This window comes from Candida albicans, chromosome 3, assembly GCF_000182965.3.
Source record: "Candida albicans SC5314 chromosome 3, complete sequence".
NCBI classification, from domain to species: Eukaryota; Fungi; Ascomycota; class Pichiomycetes; order Serinales; family Debaryomycetaceae; genus Candida; species Candida albicans.
The window spans coordinates 739,050-760,832 of NC_032091.1; the positions used below are offsets into that span (position 1 = coordinate 739,050).

The following is a 21,783-nucleotide window of genomic DNA, read 5'->3' on the forward strand; positions in this document are numbered from 1 at the left end:
ATTTTGTATTTTATAGACAAGACATATATGTACATATATAAATATATATAGGGTATCTATTCATCTTTATATTTTTTAATAAATGATTTATGGAAATTTATCCATTTATCAATCCATTCTTTACCTGGTGGTAAAAATGTTGTTCTTAAATGATAAGTATTTGGTTTCTGACCAAATCCATTACCAGGAACACAACAAATACCTGTACCTTCTAATAACTCAATACAATAAATATCATCAATTTGTAAATTGGAATTCTTAGCTCTCGAATATAACTTATGGTATTGGGCTGGATCAAAATCTAAAGTGGGGAAAATATACATGGCCCCCATTGGTTTATTACATTTGATATCTTCCATTTGTAAAAATGCTTGATAGAGTGATTCTGCTCTTGATTCCAAATCGTTATGGATTGACTCGGTTTCGCTTTTGTACAAGGGGTAACTAGGATCACCTTCTTGAGGAGGATTAATCATTAATTCCATTAATGCTTGACCAGAGACAACAGAACATAAATTAATCGATGCCAATTTGAAAACCACATCTTTAACTTCCGGTTTGAACCCAACTAATTCCATATATCCACCACGTTGTCCACATTCTCCACTAACACCTTTCGATGTCGAGTGTAATGATGCTAATTGAACATGTTTATAAGTTTGAGGGTCTTGCTCAATTAATTCCGACAAAATCTTCTTGAATGAAACAAATTTCCCTTTGAAGATATTTTCTTGATAAACCTCATCGGCAATTAATACAATTCCATATTCAGCAGCAATATCTATCAATTCAATTATATCTTGTGATGATAAAATTGCCCCCGTTGGGTTCCCCGGGTTAATCACCACCAATGCCTTGATGTTAATACCTTGCAGTTGATTGGTTTCGATCAATTCTCTAATCTCTTGAGGATTGGTTGACCAATGGTTCGACTCATCGAGATAATAACCAATTGGCTTGGCATTATTCAAGGCAATAGTGGCAGTATACAAAGGATACTGTGGGATCGGAATTAAGAACCCGGAGTTTTCATTGACAGACAAAATTTGTAATAAATACGACACTGCAGTTGATGCCCCGGAAGTTAAAAAAATGTTGTTGGCGTGGGATACATAACCACCATCACGGTTAGTTATAAATTCAGCAATAGATTGTCGGAAATAACTGGCACCCTGAGAATGAGAGTATGCCCCTATTGATCCAATGTGTTTCAAAATTGATTGTGCTCGCTCAATCACATCTTCAGGATAAAGTGATTTAACGGTTTCAGGGTCTCCATTTTTCAATAAATCCGGGTATTGTAAAAGAGACAATACTTGACGATACCATGTCAATGGACGTTGTTCCAATTGCTGTGGGTTACCAATGTTGGCATTAATGATTTTGCTAAATGGTAATCCATGCAGCTGTGGTTGCTTTTGAATCAATTCATTCAATTCATCGGCAATAATTGGGATTTTCCCACGTACAGCGTATTTTGCCTCGACCGTTTGTGGGTTGATATCATGAGTAGTCAATGGATCCGCAGGTTTAAAGGTTGCTAAAAACCTTAAGGAATTAGAAGTGAACATAAATTGAGATTTTCGAGTAGTTAATAATCGTGAATTTACTCTAAGCATTATTGATTGTCTAATTTTTTTTTTTATTTATTTTCTTGTTTGTATATATGTATTAGTATCTAGTTTCTTTGTTTGTTTCAAATGCCTGTGATTATTATTGTGTTCGGGGGAAAGGGTAGTATAGTATTATAAATAACGTGACACAGTGGGAAGGGAGGAGAAACACAATACTAACAATAAATAAGTGAATGAAAAGTTGGTTGTAAATCAAAAGAATGAAATGAAATGAAATAAATCAGTTGAAAAGAAAGAAAAGAAAGAAAGGGGAAAAAAATTGTGAAAATTAATTCGATTTTATTTGTGGGTTCTTTGTGGGTTCTTTGGGGTGAAAAAAAAAAATAATGAATAATATATAGCAGAACAAATCTGAATTAAGAATTATATGAGTGTGTTGTTGTTGAAAATTGATAAGGGTAGATTAGGAGTGAGTTGAGTGGGTGAGTCAGAAAAATTAAAAAGTGGAGAAAATTACACGAAAACTTTCTAAAAGATAATAAACAAGACAAAATAGATTTCTATTTTTTTTGGTCCCATCTTAATGATCTTGTGACTTCTATTTGTTAGATAATAAAGGGATAGCTACTTATAGACTAAATTGTTATATATTTCTTAAATTATCTTCAGTATGTTGTATCTGGGTGATTGAGAAATGCTTCAATCAATCAACCACATAGTAAATTTGAATCTTTAAACTCATTTGTCCACGTTGCCAATTAAACATTGATAAGCTTGGTTTGTGATCGGTGTTTCCAACATCATTAGGTGGATATTTCGGAAGTTTATGTCCGACGTTCGAATTGTTTTTAAGCGGTGGAGAGAATGACTATTTGAATAAAAACAAGATAACCTAATTAATGTGATGCAAAACTATTATCTAAACTTTGAATACCGCTCTTTCTTGGGTTTTAATTTTTGCCGTGGAAACTAAAGATGCCAGCAAAACTTCGAGCCGCTAGCGGCTTTAAAGTTAACTATAAAGTTATTAACAGTTTTTGTTTATCTCGGCAGTATAGGTCCGAAAAAATAGAAACTGCTCTTTTTTACTCTCGATATTTATATTGAGCTTACATCGTTGTGGTGTTGGATCAACAAAAATTTAAACAGAACCAGTGCTCCAATGTAAGCTCTAAAATTGAAAGAAAAACAAAGATAATCTTTGCTCTTAACATTTATAATCAGACAAACATATTGACAGTGTTATTTTTTTGTTTAAATTTGCAATAATTTCGTAGCAAAATTGTTAACAGAACTTTCACACATAAAATTCCAATAAATAGAGTTCAAACACTCAACTTCCTCATTGACAACTGATTATTTGAAGAACTTCAATAACCCACTCTACATCTACACCCACTATATTAGATAAAGTCTGCTTTTTCTTTTTCGACAGTAAAGCAAACATATACTTATAGTTTTGCTTTGGTAGATAGTAGTATGAGATTATACATTATAACAATAGTAATAGACTATCTACTAACGTCACATAATCATATACTTGAGTGCAGTGAACGCTGTGATCAGTATGCGATCATTGACAACTCAATAAGTTCAGGCGGAAATTAATTTATAATTATCTCTCCACTTTTTTTTATTTCTTTTTTTCCACTTTCGGACTTTCAAAATTTTTTTTGCCCTTTCTTTTTGCACTGCAAGAACAACCTAAACCTACAAACAAATAGCTCTAGCTCTTCGAATCAGTTTTGCTCTAGCAGTGCTACATTTCACCAAGAAGTTTGATTACTTGCAGAAGAGCAAAGGGAAGAAGAGGGTGATTTGAGGGAACGACGGGCAAGAAATTTTTATTTTTCTTGGTTCGCTTGGCTTTCCCTTCCCGACGCAACCAATTGAGGACAAGAAAAACAAAAGGCTGCGAAACGAATCAAAAATAGTTGGTGGTGGTAAGGAATTCCTTTTTTTTGGTATCATACCACCACCCATGTACTCCTTTTCTCCCCACACACACCCAAACACCCATATATACCACCATTGGTAGCAATCACACATACAGAGCTATGCATCTACAGCCTTTGGATCCCTAATAATCTTTCTCCTCCTCTGTTATTCTTCCCTTCGTTGCCTTCCTCCCTTCCCCCCTCCTTTTTCTTTTTTGAATTCCTCACACGCACATTCTTACTTCTTTTAATTACAATAAGTAAACATAACTACTGTGGATATCATCATCATCATCATTTTTCACTTGCTGTTAATTTTACAATCACGCAAAAGACTTATGTACACACAAATCAGACATTGATTTATTTATATATTTCTTAACCTTTCCTTCTTTCTCCTTTTCTTGCCCTATCAAATCAAATTGATCAATTTCGTTAACTCTTTCCTTGATTCCTTCCATTTATTTACTTAGTTGTTTATTTTTCGTCACCTCCCCACAAGTTCCCGTCAACTGTTATTTTCTTCTTTTATTTAAGTTATCAAATCCCTTATTTGGATCCACTCCTGTATTTGTTTTTCCATTTTCAAAAACCCACATTTATCGATTTATAAAATAGTTAACACATTATCCACAGTAGACATTTACTACAAACAAATTAAATAACGAGAAAGAAAGTAATACAAGCAAGTCATCAAAATGTCGAGACATTCATCACGCAAGTGTTCATTGGCCATCGAATCACCAATAGACGATTCCTGTAACAATCCATTAAATGCATTTTTAATCTACAGTGGGAAAACAGACACCCACAGTAATAATAATAATGGTGCTGACGATGAAATGGCTACCACCGATGAATCAATGTCACCACTAGCATCATCAACATTCTTATCTCCCATGACACCACCAGGCTCAAGAAATACAACTCAATTAAGTAATCAACAATTGACTAAACCTCTTCGTTGTCATCGTCGTCCTTCTATGATCAAGTGCACTTCATTACCTGAATTAACAGCCATGTCCACTCACACAGTTACTACTTCTCCTCCACTCAGTAGTCTTATCACTAATTCCACCACTCATGCAATATTAGGCAATCGACGAATTTCAATTTGCGATTTAGATAATTTTACGGGGGAGATTGATTATGTCAAACAACAACAACACGAACAACATCAACAACAATTACAAAGTCCTGATATTGCAAATTTCATGTATTGTAATTTATCAACTAGTGATATTGATAAGACCCCTCGTAAGTTTTCATTCCATCATCGTCCCAAAACTGCCCCAGGAATGATGATTGGGGGTAGTGATGAGACACCCCAGAACCACGATCATGAGGACAATGAACATGAATATGGACCTAAACAACAAGAACAGGAGTCCATGGAAATAGACAAGGAAAAAGAAGAGGTGGCAACTCAAAACACTCAATTACCACATCATTATATTGAAAATTTGGCTAGTTTCCAATTCCGAAATCATAAACGAAGAAACTCAACAGCTTTGAAATTTGAAGAACCAAAAATATTGTGACAATATTCTTCATACAATTTGAATATATGTATATGGATGATAATGATGTGACTTGATTTATTGATTATCCCTAAGAACTCTTTTTTTTGTTTTTGATATAAAAGAAATAATGGACGATATAAGACATGCATTCATTTCAATTCTTGTTGTTTGATGTTAGTTTTTTTTTGTTGCAAGTTTTTCATTCCACACATACATGAATATACTACCACACCAACGCTGCAGTACAAAACGAAAGAATAGTAATTTATTGTTGTTTGAATTAAAATTTTGGTTAATTGTGTATATAGTTTATTTGATTCAATGGTTACTCCCTCTTTATTAATATTCTTTGGGTCAAATAGTATATATCATATAATACAGAGAACACTTGTAGGGACTCTAGATATTAATGTCAAAATTAGGTAAAAATCATAGTAGGAAGAAGAAGAGAAACACTATGACGGTTTATTTATTGATTGATCTAGACCAAGATGGTTCCAGATTACATCATTCAATCTGGGAGCGTTTTCTTTCTAAGAAAAAAAAAAGGAGAATTCAGGGGAAAGGGGGAAGATGGGCTAAAAACAAAATACAAAAATTAAAGAGCTAGAATTAGTTTCTCAAAAAAAAGCATCTCGGTTCAATTTAGAATATCATATTAACTATTATACACAGTACTTGCAAACTGTTTCTATTATTAATTGACATTTGGTAATAGTACTTGGAGGCTGTGGGTATTATACAGGTTCTTATGTGTGTGTGAGTGTGCGTGTGTCTAAATCAATTTTATTATTAGGGATTAGATATGGTGATGGTTTTAGTAAGATTAAGTTAGTTACTACAACTGTTCATTTAGTATTTGGTTCATTTTTTAGGCTCATTCGTTGAACTAATCAATCCTGTAATCATTAACGATAATTGTGAAAAGTGTAATCATGTAAGTAAATGCTGGACAGAGGTTTTTTCTATTTAGTGCTGGCGAATTGTGTCTATGTAGTGTGATGTAGTCGAAAAAAAAAACAACAAAAAGAATACAAAATACAAAAGTAGAAGTTAATGCGCCTAAAACAATCAATCAATCTATAACTAATAACAACAACAACAACGAACAGCAACAATAAACTGCTATATATCTTGTTTTGTGTTACTTTCTTTTTTTCTATTGTGTAAGAAATAGATTGTTATTTTTTAAAGGCTAATTAACTATATTCCCATTTTTCAAATTGTTCTGCTATTTTTTTTTTTTGGTTTTTGTTCTAATTCTACTTTAACTTAAAGTAAGTTTTATTTATTGTGGTGAATTAAAGTGATAAGGCTAAACGTACGATTTGAAATTCAATTTCATTTCATTTCATATATATTTATAGTTTTTTCTTCTTCCCTTTTGCTCTTCTTTTATTCATTTTTCTTCATAACAATTATCATCAATAACTCTTCAAGGTCCATTTCCAAACTTAATTTTTCTTTTTCTCAGTTTGACTACTATTAGATCTTTTCACACAAAAGTATACTATCACAAAAGTCATTTGGACTGGTTGAGTTAATTTCTAACAACAACGAGAATAGCAACAATACCAAACAACACAGACCTTTTATTTTTATTTGAAACACGAATATATATATATATATATATATCCCGCTCCATCCATTCGTTAAGCTTTCCCATTTATTCAGACCTAGTTCCCCTCATAATAGATTTTGTTTTTAAACGGATAACCCTTCCATTCCATTCTAGCAAACCAAAAGTAAATCAAAAGAACTAACTACCATGGCAAGACGTAATTTAACCAAGAATACCAATGGTAATGAATATCAAAATACAAACCCATTTGTTAATCAAGCTAATCAAAATTATAACAACAACTCCACAAGACAATCTTATCCCGGGTTCACTGATCCTTTCGATTCTAGCAACAGACTTGATGATGGATCATTTGATTTTGAAAATCGTTCTTCTTATCCATCTTCTTCCACATCCACTTCGTCTATTGCCAATCAATATGGTCGTCCTTTCACAGTAGGTAACGGATTATCATCAAGTAACGGAAGCAGCGGCTCTCATTTATTACAAGGTCAAAATGATTACAATCTACTGCTGCTGCCAAATCTACAACACCAACAACTCCAAGCTGCTGAAAATGATAAATCGTCGTCCCTTCTAAATTCCAATATAAATAACATCAAAGTCGACGTACCTTATGACTATGACAGATACCCCAAAATCATTGGCAGAGTATCATCGAGTAACTCGTTAAATAATACTAGCAACACTGCCCCCTATCAGTCTGAAACACCATCAATATCATCCAACTCATTCAATAAAAATGTCAATAATACATTAAACGGTAGCTACAACAACATTATTGATTTTAGTCCATTTGGTGGCTATCCTGCCAGTTCATTCCCACTTAATATCGATGAAAAAGAACCTGATGATTATCTTCATAATCCTGACCCAGTTCACGACGTGATTTATGAGAAAAATAGATTTTGGAATGATTTGAAAACTGCTGATCGTAAATCATTTGGTGGGATTTTGGGCTTCTTATTTTTGATTGCAGCAGCAGTGGCGGTGTTTGTCGTGGTCCCAGCATTGACTTATTCGGGAGTAACCACTCATAGTCCTCCACAGGAATACGAGATTTTAAGCCACTATTCATATCCATTACTTTCAGCAATTCGTACTTCATTGATCGACCCGGATACTCCACAGGACGCTTTGAAAATGAAAGCTAAAGACGGTAGTAATTGGTCTTTGGTTTTCAGTGATGAATTTAATATTATGGGAAGGACTTTCTATGAAGGCGACGATCAATTTTGGACAGCCCCTGACTTGCACTATGACGCCACTAAGGACTTGGAATGGTACGACCCCGATGCAGCAACTACGAGTAATGGTACTCTCAATTTACAAATGGATGCATTTAAAAATCATGATTTGTTTTATCGGTCAGGGATGGTACAAAGCTGGAACCAGTTATGCTTTACTCAGGGTAAACTTGTTATCTCGGCACGTTTAGCTAACAAAGGTACCGTTTCTGGATTATGGCCAGGGATATGGACAATGGGTAACTTAGGTCGCCCCGGATACTTGGCTTCTACCGAGGGGATATGGCCATATTCGTATGACTCTTGTGATTCTGGTATCACTCCTAACCAATCATCACCCGACGGTATTTCATATTTACCCGGGCAAAGATTAAACAAATGTACTTGTCCTGGTGAGTCGCATCCTAATCGTGGTGTTGGGCGTGGTGCTCCGGAAATTGATGTCATTGAAGCAGAAATTAGTACTGATGCCACTGGCAATAGAGAAAATCTTGGTGTTGCATCCCAATCATTACAATTAGCACCAATGGATATTTGGTACTACCCTGACCTTGACTATTTGGAGATTTACAACACTTCTATAACCACCATGAATACTTATACTGGTGGTCCGTTTCAACAAGCATTGTCAGGAACCACCACATTAAATAAAACTTGGTACGAACTAGGAGGTAATGGTGTACACAATTTTCAAACGTATGGATATGAATATTTAAATGATAAAGACAATGGGTATTTAAGATGGTTTGTTGGTGATAATCCTACATTGACAGTTTACCCACAAGCATTGCACCCTAATGGGAATGTTGGATGGAGACCATTGAGTAGAGAACCCATGTCAATTGTTATGAATTTGGGGGTTTCAAATAATTGGGCTTATATTGATTGGCCTAGTTTGAGTTTCCCATCAACATTCCGTATTGATTATGTTCGTCTTTATCAACCACCAAATCAAATTAACGTTGGATGTGACCCAGCAGGGTTCCCTACTTCTGATTATATCGAACAGCACATCAATGTGTATCAAAATGCTAATTTAACTTCATTTGAAGATGGTGGGTATAGTTTCCCAAAACATTCGTTAATTGGTTGCTAAATTAAAGGCGAACTCCACGTACTAAAAAAAAGGAGAAAAAAAACTGACAAAATAGTTTACCACCCTTCATGTGTTCTCTGATGGGTTTTTACTTTTGATTGATTTTGTATTATTATTATTATTATTATATTTATTGTTTCTGGTATTGTTTCTGATTGATTTTGTATTAGTACTATAGTTATTATGATTATGTTTTTTTTTGTTCATTTTTGGTGTATGATATTTGAAGGTTATTATTAGACATAATGTACATATATGTATTGTAATATTTAGTTTTCTATTTATCTATTTTGTTCTATCTGTCGTCTTGGATAGAAATGAGCCAGACAGATATGTATTACTATAATGTTATTAATGCAATTTTGTACGACAGTGGTTATTTAGCAAATCATTTTCATCTAAAATAAGCACCATACATATTCCATATCTTACGAATTAAGTCAAGCTTGGTAGTGACATCAAATTGCTTATTATTCAATTCATTTAAATCATCGATCCAATCATCTTTCAAATCAATGGGTATTAAATAACTTGAGAAAACAAACAAATTGATTATTTCAATTAATAATTCCCCTTCATAAAACTCTTGATGATGCTTATTACTAACGTTTTCCGTAGATCTACTGTTTTGTTCTTTCTGTTGAGGTTTCTTCTCTTGTAATTGCAACAATATCAATAAATTCTCAATATTATTTAAACATTTTAAACATACAATATTCAATTGCTTACCATTGATCATTATCGAGGCAGCACCGCTGCCATTTCCTTTGCCACTATTGGTTAAAAGTCTGTACATTTGGTACAATATTAAAATTGACGGACTTATTGACACCATAGCAAATAATAATTGTTGTGATTTCAACAATTTATCAATGCCATTTATTGCCATTGCTCCATCAACTTTACCCTTTTGTATTTGAATCAAGATCAATCTTAATAATGATCCTGTGATTAAATATTTAATGGGTGATTTGATTTCGTTTTCATAAGTCGACATTATAATTTTCAAATCACCATTTTTAATATCATCAGTAATTTGTGATTCACTAACATCGATATGATTATCTTGAGCAAATTGATAAATCATTGAGTTTAACGAATCAAATTCAGAATTCAATGAATCTTTACTAGTGATGGATAATTGACTATCACTACTAGTATTTCTCAAAATATCCAACATGTCGTACACTGGTTTAATCACCCAGTTTTTGAAAAACCCAACAACTGGTTCAATACCATTATACTTAACCCAATAAATGATTTCCTGACGATTAGCATAAACTTTTTTGGTTTGCGAAGGTCCATAAAAAATAACCAATGCAATAATTATCCAATATCTTGTCAAGAACCCTGGAGCAGAGGTTAAATCATAGGATTGTTTATCAAATTTAACAACATGTTCCATTGCTTGTAATATCATATTCTTCTTTTTCTGATAAACTGTATTAAGGTCCTGTGATGTTGGGTGGTCCTGAGTTGAGTCTAATTGTAAAATTACGCTCAACGTTTCCAAGTAATCTTTTGGATTAGTTTTGATTAATTTATCAATATTTTCAACATTAAGGGCAATTTCATGATCAATTTTGCGTAATTTAGACTTTGCTTCCTTGACAACCAAGTTGATTGGGAATTTGATCACAGGTTTAATTGAATGCAAATACCATTTGATCGATAATGTTCTTTGCTTTTTTTTGTGCTTCTTCCCACTTCTATCATTGGACAAAAATATAAAACCAATTGATGGCAGTGATTGTTGACGTACAAAAGTTATCAACCCATTAAATGCAAGTTTACAAACATTCTTGATGACTAATAAATAACGAGAAAAAATATTATCTTCTTCTTTCCCTCCTGATTGACTGGACAATTGATAGACCTTGCTCCCATCATCATTACTGTTATGGAATAGCATTCTTCTGGTTTTTGCAAAAGTGTCACAACCAAAATTATACAACTTTATGGGTGATGTTTGCATAAAGTATATTAATTTATTAATTGTGGATGAATTATTCAATGCTTGCCAATAAACCTGTTGGTTTTTCAAAATCAAAGTTTTATAGATTAGGGAATTGGTTAAACTCAATGTCGTTATCAATATTATATACTTCTCTATAATTTCTAAAACTGTTTTCGTATTGTCATTCAACGATCCATCACCACCAATACTAGTGAGTTTCATATAAATCAATTTCAATTTATTCAAATCAATGTCTGTGTAAACATGATTGAATTTGAAATTTTCAACATCTAATAAAAAATACAATTCTTGGAAAACTTGTAAAACATTATCGTTAACTTCACCGTTTAATTGATGCCCTTCATAGTCTTGTTCTTCCTGTTGTGATGAATCAATTGACAATTGGTTGACTAAAAATGCTTTTGTATATGAGTTAAGCTGATTGAATTCCAGTTCAATATCTCGTGAAACCCTATTATTATTGATTATTTGCAATATCTTTTTCGATTTACGAGGTGTCAATCCTAATGATATTAAATCCATTGTCCCTTCTTCTTCGATATCTTCCTTGCTTATAGTACCAAACCGAAATAATAAATAAAAATGCTAACTATCAAACGATACTTTTGAATAAAGAAGAACCTGGGAGTATACAGCTAATATAAGAAAAACCACACCAAATAATAGTTGAAGAGCAATCTAAGAAATGGATCCAATCGCCGATTCTCGATTCTCTCTACGCACAGTACTGAAGATCTTGAAGTCACGTGATGACCATTTACAACTTGATTATGTGTTTTTTATTTATTTATTTATTATATGACACTAAATCTAAACACTGGTAGTCCTATAAACATCAGTATATCTATTCATCATCGCTATTTTTTTCGTTCAAAACCCCCGAAGCCTTAATTAGGATGTCAATATCTTTATCGTTCCAAATTTTATGCAACACTTTGTTGTCTTTGCCCAAACTTAAGGTAGCGAATTCTAATTTTTCACTATTTATGTTTGAAGCATCCATAGTTTTTGATAAAACCTTGATAGCCAATTCGCATGCATCTTTTAAAGTCAAATCGTCCTTGTAATCTTTCTTCAATAAAGTTTGAGCAGCAGAATTGTTAGCACCAATACTAGTTGCCTTCCAACCACTGTAATTACCAGAAGGATTCGATGTAAACAATTGGAATTGATATCTGTCATCATACCCGGCATAAAGGAAACTAACACCAAATGGTCTCAACCCACCATGTTGGGTATAACCTTGTTTGACATCACAAACACGATTGATCAACATTTCACAAGGAATCTCTTCGTCGTACAACTTCAAATACTGTTGGGCTTGAATTCTTGCATTATTCACAAGAATTGATGCATCGGCAGTCATACCAGCAACAGCGCAAATCATTTGATCGTTGATAATGTATAATTTTTCAGCTGATCCATCATCGTCCAATAACTTGGAGGTGACTTTCTTTTCACACGCTAAAACGACACCTTCAGGAGATAATATCCCTATGGCTGTACCAGCATTGGATATGGCTTCTTGAGCATATTCCACTTGGTATAATCTACCTTCTGGTGAAAAAATAGTGGTTCTTGAATCGTATCTTCTTGACATGGTATATGGTCTTGTTTAGCTTTGATAATAGTTTTGTAGTACTTTAGTTTCAACAGTATCAGTTCTTAAAAATAAAAAAAAAAAATAGGATGATAGTCTTGACAATTGAGTTATGTCTATGTGAGATTAAAGTGATCTCTATTATGGCAATTGAATAGGAAACTTAAATAACAACGACAACAATATTGAAGATGTTGTACTAAGTGGTGGTGGCAACAAAAAGATTTGGCTAGTTTTTTTTTCTCCTTCATTATTTTTTACGCTTTCACTTTTGTCTCCACTATGTCGTGTTGTCACTCCAGAAATGTCGCAGATCACCAATTTCTAAAACGTCCTTAACAACAATAACTACAAATACAAATAAGATTCTATCCATTACCCCCATTCACCAGTAGTTCTTCATTAAACCATCATTGCGGGTAATCAAACACTTCTTATTTCTCTTCACAATGACAATTTTCATCAGTTCAACAAATGTGCCACTAGGATATATAGTACCACAATTCCCGTCGTTGTTCTGGCCAGTGGGTTCAACAAGACCATCCTATTTGAATTCATATTTGTATTATTCCTGGGATATATGGAGATTCACCGTATTTTGGTCACTCCTTCTATCTGGGTCATTTTATTTGATTGTTGGTATAATTGCCTCAATGAGTAGTTTTACAAATAAATTTAGACATAACCTAAAATTTGGGAAACGAGATATGATGGCCTGTGTATTTATTGTTGTGTTCTATGTATTTGCTGGACTAATAAAAGGATTTATAGGTGGTGCCATTATTGGAGTGATCATAGCTGCTATTTATCAAGCAGGATCATTGACAATGAGTACATGGATACCATTGACTTGGGCGATGATTCAAGTGCTCTACGATATTGTTTCGTCATATCTGACAAGTCAAATTATTCTTTAATTACAGAGATATTTACTGGAGGTAAACCAAAAAAATAAGTGATTTATGTCAATATAATTCGTTGATACAACACAAATAGGAGACAAAATGGTGAATTGTTTACAGATATGGTAAATCGAATACTAATATAAGTTTTTAATTACTAAATTGATTCTTTTTTAAAGGGAGACTTAGTTGATCTCTGGTTAATGTAAAGGAGGAGGAGGAGGAGGGGAAGTAGTAGTAACAACCCTAATTTGAACGCTATGTGTCTATTATCTCAAGAAAACAAAGTAGGAGCAGGAAAAAAAAAAAGAAATTACCACCACCAATTCTGTTACATACCAACTTACATGGTCGTAATCACCAACAATATGACAGATGCATTTGATCTAAACTACTTGTTCATTAATCAATTGGCATTTACTTTCAACAAATATATATCGTCATCATCGTCAAACATTCCCAAATCAAGTATAAGCAACACAGCAAAACAATGTTTAGATTATATGAAACAATATGAAATTATCCATCCCATTGCAGAGACTTTAATTGATTATTTATCCAAAGAAGATCGATTGCAAAGTGATTATAGTACCCAATGGATTGAATCAACTCGTTTGATGAACAATTCATACCTTGAGCAAGCTAGAGAGGAAATCAAACAAGTTCTTGAAACGTCAATGCAATCGTTACATACTAATAAAGCAGAAAAATTGTTTAGCAAGATCAGACGAGCTATTGCCATAACAATAGTACAAACTAGTTATGAAGTCGGATTGAGTTTATTGAATAATTATGTTGCAGTTGTGGATATTTCAACACAACCGAAAACCAAAGAACAGCTTGTCTCAAACAGTTATGTTGAATATTTGTTCTACCAATACGTGTTACATATATTTTCCCTGATTTGGTTCCCATCCTATGACAATGAATTTCATAGATACAACTTGTCTCAGAGACAATTTCCAGGAAGATACGAAACTAAAACAAATGTGACCAGTAATTCCTTCAAGACTTTAGACCAGATTTATTCCAAAGCACTTAATTATTATCAGAAAAACGAATTATTATTTGGCCAATACGATAATGAGACACGTTATTTTTGGGCAATCAAACTTTTCAATCTAAGTTTATTGTTCAAGCAGTTCAAATTATGTGAATTTTACGATCAATTTATCGGATTTTTCCTTATTGAAAAAGAACCACTCAATTTTCTTGTTGACGACTTGCAAATGCTTTTGTCAAACTTACTTGTCATATTTGGAATTACAACTATTTTCTTGAAGCCTTTCAACGAATTGACTTTAATGAAACTTGATAAAGATGACGCGTTGATAGATTTATTTACTGACGTACCAGAAAGCTTAGAATTTCAATTATATAATTCCGTCATGATTCCCTTGGCAAAATGCCAATTTAAACAAGTGATTGTGCAATTACAGAATGAGACTTTTGTTGCCGAGTTAGCTGCTCAACTAGAATACAACTTACCTGTCGCCTTTAGAAATGCCAGTGGCACTAATAGCTCATCATTAATTAATTATATGGCATCAATAATTGATTACAAGAATTTTTTCGTGATACTTACTAGCTCAAGACAAATATCAAGATTGCAGATGCTTGAGTTAATGGGCCATGATACAACTGATGATAGGTCGGCCACTAAATTAACCAATGATTTGATAGGTGTAATTGTTGCATTGGATTTGCAAAAATACGGTATCTATTATGATGCTAACAACCAAATGTTTGTTAACAACGAAACGACAAAGGACAGCAACGCAGATGATGTGGCCAAACTACAAGAAAATATTGACGACTTAAAAAATGAATTACGTGCTGAATCGCTAGCGACAAAGATGACCGCTTTACTATTGGATAAATACTACAGATAATTCTGATTGCTAGAATGTAGATATATATATAAATAAATTTAGTCTATTCTTTTATTAGTCTAGATATTAGTTTCATGATATGCAACCTGGCATCAAGAGGATTGAATTTAACTCTACTAATGTCTAAGCTCATTTCGTCCTGGTGTAGAAGTTGATTTATCAAGTAGCATGTAATCATAATCACATATACTCCACAATCATCAAAGTTTTGCTGTTGGTCACACTTCAAGTGCCGTACTTTTAATTTGCCATGAACAATAGTATTACAGCTTTGTAGTTTCTGGACCAATTTTTTCAATTGAATTTCTGAAATTTCATCATCGTCTATTTGCATAGAATCATAGACGTACAATGTATTGTCCAACAACGATAACACTCCAAGAGACCAATGGTCACCATTGTTTGCGTCTTCCAAATCAACATCCATTTCATCAATGAAATTTATTGGCAAAAAAATCAACTTCAGGGATTTCAACTCATCAACGGGCAATAAACTCTCAACATCATCAGGGAAATGCATTAACAACTGTATCAAAGATGGGAATAATAATTGAATTTGGTTAGAAAATTTTCTGCCATGCTTTATAAAAATTTGGATAATGAGTTCATAAATCAATGAGATGTTATTGTCATTAAGCCATTCTCCAGGTAAAATATGCTCTAAATCAGATTTATACAATGCAATGGAATGATATTGTAATATTTTAGCATCTGCCTTCGAATTCTGACATGTACTTTTCACAATCGAGCTAAATAATGCTTTCAATTCTTGTTTGGCCAAGTAAGGCTTGAAATCAGGAAATTTGGATTCTCCTTTATTGTCCAACTCTTGTTCTCTCTTTAGTTTCCTTCTTCGAGAGGCATTGATCTTTTTCAATTGTTTAGCCTCTCTCTTTTCCTGCTTGGTTAGTGGTTTGGGAGTTGAAGTTGATGTGTTATCAGATGCCAGCAGTAGGTCATCGGTTTCCTCGGGTAAATACAAATCCCATGGCAATGTCTGTAATCCATTATTTATTATACCTTCATTCTCATTCACTTTATTTATTGGTTCATTGGTTACACAGTACCCCTTGTGCTCATCGTATATCACTGATGCCATATTTTCTAATCTTATTTTCAAAAGTTCAACATTCGTCTGGTCCGTGGCAGTTACAATACTTGAAAGGACGTAACTAAAGAAAAAAAAAAAGAATTAGTCGATGAGATCTGGAACAATCAATAATAATAACCAACATCTGATTTTTTCGCAATTTTTCAAAATCTGTATGTTTGCTTGTTTGTTTGGCTGAATTTCAATTTGAATTTTAATTTTTTTTTCCGATTCATTGCTAACTATTTATTTATCTACTCATTTCATGTCAAACATAAGTTCATACAATCAGTCACATATATTCATTTAATGTATACTAGCTAGTTCTTTTTTTTTTCTATTATAATTATTCTTATGAAGTCACGAATTGCATTAACCTTAAGACGATTTATATCCACTAGGCCACGGCTTTTCACCACCTATACCACCGGACAACCAACATATGAAACAAGACCTCATATTATCACCCAACCAGGTGATTTAACTCCAGGGATTTCTGCAATGGAATACTATCAACGTCGATTGAAATTATCAACACATCTTCCATCCAAATCATTGGCCATAATAATTGGGAATACCACTCAATTCAGTTCTGGGAGCGTATTTTATGATTTTCAACAGGATAACGATCTTTATTATTTAACTGGATGGCTAGAACCTGATTCTATAGTGGCCATTGAGAAGAAGGGTGACAATGGTGAGGATGACGTGGTGTTGCATATGTTAGTTCCTCCAAAGGACCCCAAAAAGGAGTTATGGGAAGGTCCGAAAAGTGGATTGGAAGGTGCATATAACATTTTTAACGCCGATTTGGTTGAAGATATAAGTCAGGCCCCATCGTACTTGAAGCAATTAATTAAACAGAATGATTACATATATTGGGACAAAAAATTTAATCTGAAACAAAATGAAGGATTGAGACAGTTTTTCAATTTTTCAACAAATCATCGCCATCATCAAGGTATAAATGAAATTATCGAAAATTCAAAAAAAAGTGTACAGAAACTATCCCCAATAGTAGCAAAATTACGTGTTATTAAATCTGACGCAGAAGTAAGTGTTATGAAACGAGCTTGTGAAATTTCAAGTGTAGCAATTAATCGAGCAATGGCTACAGTGGGATCAGATGATCCTATCAATTCTGAAAACACGTTGGCACGATACTTGGAGTATCAGTTTGTGAAAGGTGGATGCGAAAAGAATGCCTATATCCCAGTGGTTGCCAGTGGATCTAACGCATTATGTTTGCACTACACCAGAAATGATGATTTGATCAAGAAAAATGAACTTATTTTCATTGATGCTGGTGGGAAATTAGGCGGATATTGTGCTGATATTTCTCGAGCATGGCCAAATTCAACAGACGGCTTTACTGATGCTCAAAGAGATATATATGAAGTCGTCTTAGCTACTAATAAAAAGTGCATTACTTTGTGTAGCGAATCGTTAGGCTACTCATTCCATGATATCCATGAAGTTTCAGTGAACACATTAAAGCATGAATTGAAAAATCTTCCTGGGTTTGGTGATGTCACCTTCAGCGACATCTCTAGAATTTACTACCCACATTATGTGGGTCACAACGTGGGGCTAGATTTGCATGACATACCATCCGTATCCAACCGTTTGCCCTTAAAACAAAACCAAGTCATTACCATAGAGCCAGGATTGTATATACCACATGACGGACCAAAACATTATAGAGGCATAGGCTTACGTATTGAAGATAACGTTGTTGTTGGGAAAACCCATAGGGATATAATTAATTTGACAAGTGGTTGCAAGAAAGAGGTTTCTGATATCGAGGCATTAGTTAGGGGTGGTTAAGGTAAACCAATTAATAGAAGATCTCATGTATATAGACTGATAACATGGATGCAGAATTTATAAAGTAAAGCAGGAAAGAATCTACTATAAAACTCTACGAAACAGTGGGTATAGAAATCATGAAGCCATATTTCAATGTTTATTTATATTTTACACACATCGTAAGCTAATCCAAAGATAACCCCAAAGATTCTCTTTGAGATTTTGAATTTGGATCGTAATAACCAGTATCAGCTAAAGATGTAACTCTTGTACCATGTCTGCCAACAATTGATTCTTCACTATGGACAACACTATGGTTACTAATTCTGTTATCCCATAAGGCACTAACACCACGGTATTGTTTTGGTTCATCCTTCTTGTTGTTTTTAACACTACCCAATTCCTTCTGCCAAGACCATCTAACTTGAATGTCCCTGTTGGTTTCAATAACCGAATACAAATAGTTTAAAATCAAATCGGATTCTTCTGGCAACAATCCAACAATTCTAACAGTCATAGAACGGTTGACAAACAAATACTTCCAGCCAGTGACTGGATGAGTTCTGACAATTGGATGTTCTCTCTCAACATATTTAGGACCTTTCAATGGATCGTTTCTATCTAAATATTGATGAGCAGATCTGTAAATTGCAGTCTTGCCATCCAAGAACTTTTGCAAAGCTGGAGACAATTTATCGTAAGCACCATAAGTGGAACTCCACAATGTTTCTCCACCAATACCCGGAATAGCATCAAGGTGCAAATGAGTAATACCAGCAGTTTGCTTTTCGTGGACTAAATCACTGTGCCATTGTGAATTGCCTTTTTTGGATTGTTTAAAAGTCAAATTTAAACCCCATCTGTCTCTTTGTTGCTCTTGCCAAATAACAGATATTCCATCATACTCTTCACCTATTCTTGTGGCTTGAGGATGAACTTCAACTTGACCCCAATAGTGACCTAATTCAAGTTGCTTCTGAGGAGACAAATCTTGATCTTTGAAAAATACAACAACTCTTTCAGCAATCAACAAAGCCAATTCATCTCTTTGTTGTTCAGTCAATTCACTCAATTGTAACCCAACAATTTCAGTACCAATATAAGGAGTTAAATGAATGACATCTTCAGCAGCATCAAATAACAGCTTCTTTTCTGGGTCAGCATTTTTACCTCTTTCAATGTAAGGATATTCTTCGTTTCTGATAGCGAAAACTTCGTCAACAAACTTTGGTACTTTTTCATTTACAGGGACATAAGGATAACCTTTGGAAATGTCAACACCATATTTAGCGTATCTTTGTTTAGTGGTTTCTGGTAACTTATCGGCCCATTCAGGATCATATCCAGTAATGATTCCCTTTGAGTTTTTAGAATGGCCAATGACTTTTAAGCCAGCTAACCTTTTAATTGTTTCTTGAACGTCTTCTGGTTCTTGAGTAACAGCAGTAGGAGCCATCGTTAGTATAATTTGGTTTTGTTTTAAGGTTATCTAATAATAGAATTAGAATTAGATCAGATCAGATTGTGAAACAAAAACTTGAAAAATAATAGAAATATGATTGCCTTTTATATTAAGAAATACTAACAAAGATATACTCAACGAAATATGGGTATGGAATTAGGGGATATTAGCAATTCCGTTGCTGAGTAATAATAAATGCCACAATTAATTTTCTATTTTTCTGTGAGGATTGCAAATATTTGTGTGGCTGCAACTGATAACAGTACCACGAGAAACGGAATAACTCATACTACCGTGAGAACAAATCAATTTATCATCAATACTGGGGAGACAGGGGATAAATATCTAATGCCACACAAACATTAAACATCCTTATCAGATCTATATTGTGGCTACCTAAAAATCGCCTGATAATTTTCTGCAAAGCTGCATCTTTATTAAGTTGGTATCATATTACTAATCAATTGAAGGGTATCTAATATTAAACAAATTTTCTACAAAAATACAACTAGCTAATGCCATGGCCACACCCTGGTTTATTTCTCTTTCCCGTAATCAAATCGTGGATTCATGGCAATTAAATCTTCAACTTCTTCATTCATCATTTCGGTTACCCGTTTATAGGTTGGGTTATTTTTAATCATCCGACTCCATTTTGCCAAATGAGGGTAAACTTTGCGTAAATCTCTCTTTTCTCCACATATTTCTCGAACACCACCAGGATTGTCAAAAACATTTTCATAAACTGGGAAACTTAGAATCACATCTGCTCCAGTCAATTTGTTTCCAACAAAAAAACCAGTACCATTTTGTGCTAATCTATCTTCCAAATATTGGAAATTCAAATACCATTCATGTTTATAGTATCCATTGTTTATTGCTTTGGTAATTATCTTCACCACAGCTTTTGTTGCGAATGGTGCAACATGTTTAGCCACAGAATTAATCAATAACGCCATTTGGATATGTTGCAATGAACCTTCTGCATAGTGTAAATAGTAGTCGACCTCTAATTGTTGCTCCTGGCTTATCGGATTTAAAATATTTTCTTTATCGTAAACCCGCAACAAATATTGAATGATGAATCCCAGCTCTGTTATCTTGATTGGGGGTCTCCCGTCACCGAAAATGATTTCTAAAACTGGGGCTTTGCCTAATTGGTGAACATCGAACAATTGCAAAGGTCCACGCCAAGTTTCTGGATGTCTTAGGTATATTTTCACTTCATAATCAAGCTGAAGTATTTCTAGTAACCAAAGAATTCTGTGTGTTCTTGAATCATCAAGCCTGATAAGTTGTTAGTTAATCATTTCTTAGAAGTGCTTACATTGAAGTGCCTTAGTTTTGTCCTGTTAAAAAAGCTGTAAAATCACGGCAAAATTTTCTCAATACATACCAGTGTAAAATGAATCTGTCATCACAACCCTTGCCTTCCATAGTTATTATAAAAACAAATTAATAGAGATCTTGAGTCCTTGCGTAATACGAAAAAGGAGATATAACTCGTTATAGAAAGAATAAAACTAAACCCTCCCCAAAATTTTTTCTTCTTCTTAATAAGAGGGAAGTAACTCTTGTCAATTTATAATCTCTTAAATTCGATTTATGCTATTAAGGTTTAAAGGATATTGCAAATGATTTTCATTTAATTTATTGTTACTTATTACTTTATTTAATTTACTAGCATGATTTATGATAATACAATTCCCCTAAAAAAAAAATCTTATCCTAAAAAGGAAAGTTTTTAGTTCTGTAATTTATAAAAGGAGAAAAATGCGGAGAAACTGCATCCCCACTACAACCATCATCACCACTACAACATCGGGAACCTCAGGGATATCAAATTATCCACTAGCAAGGGATATTTAGGTACCTTATATAGTGAAACAACATGATGTAATTTGGTAAATAATTTTGACTAAATTTCCAATAGGGATTCCCCTTTAGTAGTCATGTGTTCCTCTTTTTGTAACAAAGCTTTCATAAATATATTTTGCTCTAGAGGGAATGTGAGTCACCTAAACTCTATAAACAAAACATCTAAAGATGTAATATCAATCTTGTGTAATTGTGATAAAAAGTTATTCCATG

At 33.6% G+C, this 21,783-nt stretch overlaps 11 protein-coding genes across 11 annotated transcripts; 5 read left to right on the top strand and 6 right to left on the bottom strand. All coding sequences in view use genetic code 12, as the record gives it.

Annotated features, from left to right (window-relative positions):
• Positions 1 to 56: 56 nt before the first annotated feature.
• Positions 57 to 1,619, bottom strand: ALT1 (alanine transaminase; the record flags this gene model as incomplete). The annotated part of the gene is made up of 1 exon (XM_714948.2): positions 57 to 1,619. The coding sequence occupies one exon, from the start codon at positions 1,617 to 1,619 to the stop codon at positions 57 to 59; it is 1,563 nt and encodes a 520-aa protein (XP_720041.2).
• A 2,590-nt stretch (positions 1,620 to 4,209) lies between these two features.
• RSN1 (Rsn1p) lies at positions 4,210 to 5,052 on the top strand (the record flags this gene model as incomplete). Its single annotated transcript, XM_714949.1, has 1 exon — positions 4,210 to 5,052. One exon carries the CDS (start codon positions 4,210 to 4,212, stop codon positions 5,050 to 5,052), a length of 843 nt encoding a protein of 280 aa, XP_720042.1.
• Positions 5,053 to 6,802: 1,750 nt separating this feature from the next.
• On the top strand, positions 6,803 to 8,959 carry SKN2 (Skn2p; the record flags this gene model as incomplete). Its single annotated transcript, XM_714950.2, has 1 exon — positions 6,803 to 8,959. One exon carries the CDS (start codon positions 6,803 to 6,805, stop codon positions 8,957 to 8,959), a length of 2,157 nt encoding a protein of 718 aa, XP_720043.1.
• Positions 8,960 to 9,353: 394 nt separating this feature from the next.
• On the bottom strand, positions 9,354 to 11,459 carry CAALFM_C303510CA (uncharacterized protein; the record flags this gene model as incomplete). Its single annotated transcript, XM_714951.2, has 1 exon — positions 9,354 to 11,459. The coding sequence occupies one exon, from the start codon at positions 11,457 to 11,459 to the stop codon at positions 9,354 to 9,356; it is 2,106 nt and encodes a 701-aa protein (XP_720044.2).
• Positions 11,460 to 11,781: 322 nt separating this feature from the next.
• On the bottom strand, positions 11,782 to 12,537 carry PRE9 (proteasome core particle subunit alpha 3; the record flags this gene model as incomplete). The annotated part of the gene is made up of 1 exon (XM_714952.1): positions 11,782 to 12,537. One exon carries the CDS (start codon positions 12,535 to 12,537, stop codon positions 11,782 to 11,784), a length of 756 nt encoding a protein of 251 aa, XP_720045.1.
• Positions 12,538 to 12,986: 449 nt separating this feature from the next.
• Positions 12,987 to 13,454, top strand: CAALFM_C303530WA (uncharacterized protein; the record flags this gene model as incomplete). The annotated part of the gene is made up of 1 exon (XM_714953.1): positions 12,987 to 13,454. One exon carries the CDS (start codon positions 12,987 to 12,989, stop codon positions 13,452 to 13,454), a length of 468 nt encoding a protein of 155 aa, XP_720046.1.
• Positions 13,455 to 13,699: 245 nt separating this feature from the next.
• CAALFM_C303540WA (uncharacterized protein) lies at positions 13,700 to 15,331 on the top strand (the record flags this gene model as incomplete). The annotated part of the gene is made up of 1 exon (XM_714954.2): positions 13,700 to 15,331. The coding sequence occupies one exon, from the start codon at positions 13,700 to 13,702 to the stop codon at positions 15,329 to 15,331; it is 1,632 nt and encodes a 543-aa protein (XP_720047.2).
• A 43-nt stretch (positions 15,332 to 15,374) lies between these two features.
• On the bottom strand, positions 15,375 to 16,430 carry ULP1 (Ulp1p; the record flags this gene model as incomplete). The annotated part of the gene is made up of 1 exon (XM_714955.1): positions 15,375 to 16,430. The coding sequence occupies one exon, from the start codon at positions 16,428 to 16,430 to the stop codon at positions 15,375 to 15,377; it is 1,056 nt and encodes a 351-aa protein (XP_720048.1).
• Positions 16,431 to 16,775: 345 nt separating this feature from the next.
• CAALFM_C303560WA (aminopeptidase) lies at positions 16,776 to 18,248 on the top strand (the record flags this gene model as incomplete). Its single annotated transcript, XM_714956.1, has 1 exon — positions 16,776 to 18,248. One exon carries the CDS (start codon positions 16,776 to 16,778, stop codon positions 18,246 to 18,248), a length of 1,473 nt encoding a protein of 490 aa, XP_720049.1.
• Positions 18,249 to 18,414: 166 nt separating this feature from the next.
• Positions 18,415 to 19,686, bottom strand: CAALFM_C303570CA (uncharacterized protein; the record flags this gene model as incomplete). The annotated part of the gene is made up of 1 exon (XM_714957.1): positions 18,415 to 19,686. One exon carries the CDS (start codon positions 19,684 to 19,686, stop codon positions 18,415 to 18,417), a length of 1,272 nt encoding a protein of 423 aa, XP_720050.1.
• A 542-nt stretch (positions 19,687 to 20,228) lies between these two features.
• Positions 20,229 to 21,129, bottom strand: GTT13 (Gtt13p; the record flags this gene model as incomplete). Its single annotated transcript, XM_019475306.1, has 2 exons — positions 20,229 to 20,979; positions 21,089 to 21,129. The coding sequence occupies 2 exons, from the start codon at positions 21,127 to 21,129 to the stop codon at positions 20,229 to 20,231; spliced, it is 792 nt and encodes a 263-aa protein (XP_019330851.1).
• Between the last annotated feature and the right edge of the window lie 654 nt (positions 21,130 to 21,783).